The sequence below is a fragment of the Zingiber officinale genome, chromosome 2A, assembly GCF_018446385.1.
Source record: "Zingiber officinale cultivar Zhangliang chromosome 2A, Zo_v1.1, whole genome shotgun sequence".
In the NCBI taxonomy this organism is placed as follows: domain Eukaryota; kingdom Viridiplantae; phylum Streptophyta; class Magnoliopsida; order Zingiberales; family Zingiberaceae; genus Zingiber; species Zingiber officinale.
Window position 1 is genome coordinate 72,700,889 of NC_055988.1, and position 4,777 is coordinate 72,705,665.

General features: G+C 36.0%; 1 protein-coding gene across 1 annotated transcript; it reads left to right on the forward strand.

Moving 5' to 3' along the window:
• Window positions 1–433: 433 nt before the first annotated feature.
• LOC122043699 (zinc finger MYM-type protein 1-like) lies at window positions 434–1,699 on the forward strand. Its single transcript, XM_042604295.1, has one exon. The coding sequence runs from the start codon at window positions 434–436 to the stop codon at window positions 1,697–1,699; it is 1,266 nt and encodes a 421-aa protein (XP_042460229.1).
• The last annotated feature ends 3,078 nt before the right edge of the window (window positions 1,700–4,777 follow it).

The following is a 4,777-nucleotide window of genomic DNA, read 5'->3' on the forward strand; positions in this document are numbered from 1 at the left end:
AAGTCATTGGTTTAAAAAATTTACTTGGTTAGAGTATTCTCCTTCAAAAGATGCTGCATTTTGTTTTCCATGCTTCTTGTTTGATCATAAGCATCCTTGTAATCCTGCATTTACGACGGATGGATTCAAATATTGGAAACGAGTTAATGATGGTGATAGATGTGCATTTTTGATGCATATAGGATGCAATACTTCACCACATAATAATGCTATGGAACATCTTGATAATTTGATGAATATACCTCGTCATATTGATAAAATGATGAATGCATAATCTTCAGAAGAAAAGCAGAAGAACAGATTGCGGCTTACAACAACTATTGAAAGCATTCGATGGCTTACTTTACAAACATGCACATTTAAAGGGCATGATGAATCTCCATCTTCTAATAATCACGGAAATTTTATTGAGATGATAAAATTTATGAGAAAAATGAATGAGAATATTGGGGACATCGTCTTAGAGAAAGCTCCAAAAAATGCAAAGTATACTTCACCAGATATTCAGAAAGATATTTTGAATATTTTTGTGAATCATGTGAGAACTAAGATTCGTAAAGAAATCGAGAATGCAAAATTCTGTATTTTAGTTGATGAAGCAAGAGATACATCTAACAAAGAGCAGATGACTATTGTATTAAGATTTGTGGATATTGATGGTTTTTTACGAGAGCGGTTCTTTGCTATTGTACATGTGACTGACACAACTGCTGCAACACTTAAGAAAAAAATATCTGATACTCTTGGTTGTTATGACTTGCATATCCACAACATGCGGGGACAAGGATATGATGGTGCTAACAATATGCGTGGCTCTTGGAATGGATTACAAGCTCTTTTCTTGAAAGATTGTTCATGTGCATATTATGTACATTGTTTCGCTCATCGACTTCAACTAACATTAACTGCAGCTGTTGAAAAAGAGATATCCATTTGGTTATTCTTTTCAAAATTGAATTCCATTTGTAATATCTTTAATGCGTCTCCTAAACGTCATGCTGAGTTACTTACTGCTCAAAAAGCTGAAGTTGCGCATATGGTAGTTATTGGTGAACGTGATACTGGTAGAGGATGTAATCAAATTGGAAATTTACTATGGCCTGGAAAGACTCGCTGGAGTTCTAATTTTGACTCAATTTGTAACATGATTGATATGTATAGTTCTGTGATTACCGTATTAGAAAACATGGTGTATGATGGGTCCTCTAACTCCATCCGTGGTGAAGCTAGTGGTTTGTTGATAGCGATGAAGTCTTTTGATTTCATATTCATATTACATTTGATGCAAAAGATAATGGGGTTAACAATTCTGCTTTGTCGAGCATTGCAAGAGAAATCTTTAGATATTTTAAATGCAATGGACTATGTTTCAACTACTAAAACTTTGCTTCATACTTTGAGAGAAGAAGGATTTGCTATTCTACTTAGTTATGTGAAAGAAGTTTGTGCCAAGTATGACATTGAGATACCTCAAATGGAAGCTTGTTATAAATCTGCTACAGGTCGTTCTTGTCAACAAAATGATTCAATCACAGTTGAGCATCACTATCGATTTGATGTATTTACTGCTGCAATATATTTTCAAGTTGAAGAGCTTAATAGTAGATTCAAGGATGAGGCAGTGGAACTTCTTAAGCTTAGTTGTGCTTTGGAACCTAAAGAAAACTTTAAGCTTTTTAATGTTGATCACATCTATTGACTTGCTGAGAAATTCTATCCTCTTGATTTTGATACACAAGATTTACACCACTTGAGAATACAATTGGATCACTATAAGATTAATATTGTTGGCCATGAAAGATTTCAAAATTTATCAACTATTTCTGAATTATGTCGAAGATTAATTGAAACAAACAAATCAGGAAGTTATAATTTGATTGACAGGTAATTTTTTCTCATTTATTAGTTTATATATATTATAATTATATCATTTATTTATATATTGAATACAGTATATTATTTAATTGGTAGGTTGATTCGTCTTGTTTTACTCTTCCCGTCTCTACAGTAACAACGGAACAAGCATTTTCAACTATGAAACTTGTTAAAACAGCTCTTCGTAACAAGATGGAAGAAGAGTTTTTAACAGATTCTATGGTCATCTATATTGAACGGGAGTTAGCGGAAACTATTGATAATGATATAATAATTAATGAGTTTGATTCTAAGAAAATCGAAGAGTACAACTTCAATAATATTTTTATTCTATGCTTTTGAATGTACTGAATATTAAATATTTTATGTCATGTTTTTGAAAAATTAATATTCACATACTTTTATTTGTATTTTTGAATTGATTAATTTTTTATATCAATTATAGTCAGTCCCATGTATCTTTGAATCCTAGCTACGCCCTTGGACTGACCTATTTAGATATATGTTTAAACAAATTGATAAAATTTTAATCTAATATATGTAAATATTTAAATTTTTGATCCGATATATCCAACTTAAATGGATAACTCTATCTAAGTCCGAAGAGTGAATTTTGAAAAGGTAAGAGAAATTTAAAGTTTGAAATGAAAAATTTTCATTTCAGCGTTAATTTCAGCATCTCGATATCAATGTGCAATAGAAATCCCTTGTCTTTTTTGAATGGAGCATTTCCACACAAGGTCATTGGTGAGATCAGTCAGTCAACATTCGGTCAGCCACCACTAGCATTGAGCAAGACAGTATTGAAACATTCAATTTCAAGTCAACTGTTCCAAGTCAACCAAACTTCCTTGGCCTTGTGACACATTATCCAACTAGAAGATGACTGAGTCCTGATTTCACCTTCAGCTAAACTTCTCAACTTATTCACTCCATTAATATCTTCAAAATTATTCACTTTATATATTTTTTTCGTACCAGATAGATTTTACATTTAATAATAAAGTTTAAATTGGAGTACTCGAAAGTGGCTATTATATCAACCTAAGAGCTCAGTTTTTCAAATCAATTAATTTTAAAAGTTTAGGTTTATAAAAAAATTTTATAAATTAAAAATACTTGTCATCCAATTGGTCAATTTTCTTAAATTTATCATTATACTGAAGGAAAAATTCCTATAGTATATCACAATTAGAATTAATTTTAAATATCTAATTAATCATTTGAATGATATATCACAATTAGAATTAATTTTAAATATCTAATTAATCATTTGAATGATTTAATTATTATGGCAAAAGGTGAATACGTTCGCTCCCAGTGCCCCCGTCAACTCGTCCCAAGGTCAACACGAAGAAGGTAAATCACGGACGGCTACTAACCTTTGGAATAATGACTAGCACATAAGGGAGACATTTACCTCGGCTTTACCGAGATTCGAACCCCTGACCTCATTGTGGCAATATTTCATGTGCTAATCACTAGATCCATCCGAAGGGACGTTTGAATGATTTAATCATGCACCATAGTCCCAGGGCAAAGTAGCAAGTTGTTGGCTGAAAATTAGGTGGTTAGCATATCGAATAGTTAGGAGCAAATGATTAATAAATTGAGTAGTTGGATGTTAAGATTCTCAATTACTATCCATAGGCTTCTCCTCCCTTGATTTGTAACTTAAAGAAAAGTGAGTTTTAAGAATAAGAAGCGAGATCTTCCTCTCTACTAAAACTTTTTCTCTTAAAATTAAACTTGAATGTTCTGTTCGAATATCACATGCCATCTTCATTAGTAGTCCTTTGGGAGATCATAAATAATGGATTTGACGAGACAAAGGATGAGATTACATTGTCGCAAGTCCAAAGGAATGTTGATCCCATCTGGAAGTTGTGATAGATGGAATGCCAATGAGTTGACTGGAATATTGACCAAATCACTACGATCCAGAGGGAGAAAAAGGCGTTGAACTGTCTTCTAAGTTGATTGAGTCGCTGAACCCGAAAAAAAACCAAGAACAAGAGACCAAAGGTGTCAGAAAGTCTTTCGTCAATGATGCATGCAAAGTTGCTAGAAGACAAGAAAAGGTAGACGGGGTGTTAGACGCGCGGAGTTCGGATTGCCCTAGCCTTTCACTCCGACGCTCAAGTCAGTATCCGACAAAGTATATGAAATAGATAAACAATACTGTAATGAAATCCATAAAAATTGAATGTGAAGCATACCAGACCTACAAGAACGAGCTCAAGGTGCTAACACAGAGCTGGATGATGGCACGGAGTCGAAGAGAGGTGTGAAGATAGCGACCGAAACATAATATCGGCCCGCAGGCCAAAACATAATAGCGACGCGTAGGCTGGAACATGACAGCTGCGCGAAAACCAAAAACAGTGGCACGCAGGCCATAACACAATAGTGGCACGAAAGCCAGAACATGAGAGCGCCGTGAAGGCTGGAAACAATGGCACACATGCTGGAAGGCATCAGAAACGTTCAACAACGCGGATCAGATATCTGATTGGCATTGGAAGTGTATGACAACGTGGATTAGATGCTGGATCGACATCAAAAGTGACGGCAGCGTACATCAGATGTTGGATTGGTGTCGAACGTGTATGGCAGGATGGATCGAGAGGCGACAATTGCTGGAGGTGGCGGATCGGGAAGTGGTGGCTGCTAGAGGCGGCGGATCAAGAAGTGGCGACGCTGGAGGCGATGAAGAGGCTGCTGGTCAGAGGAGGGAGGGTGTATGGGTTGTTGGTGTGTGTGAGAGGGGGAGGTGGCGTTGGAAAGGAGGAGAGCGGTGGCACGGGCCGGCCGTGGCTGCTCGTGGCCAGCGGCAAAGGTCTGGTTGGAGGAGACAAGGCTATCAGTGTGAGGGGAGGAGGCGTGTGTGAGAGGCGGTGGT

Coding starts and splice junctions, on each gene's coding strand:
- LOC122043699 (XM_042604295.1), top strand. CDS start 434: ATGAATGAGAATATTGGGGACATCGTCTTAGAGAAAGCTCCAAAAAAT.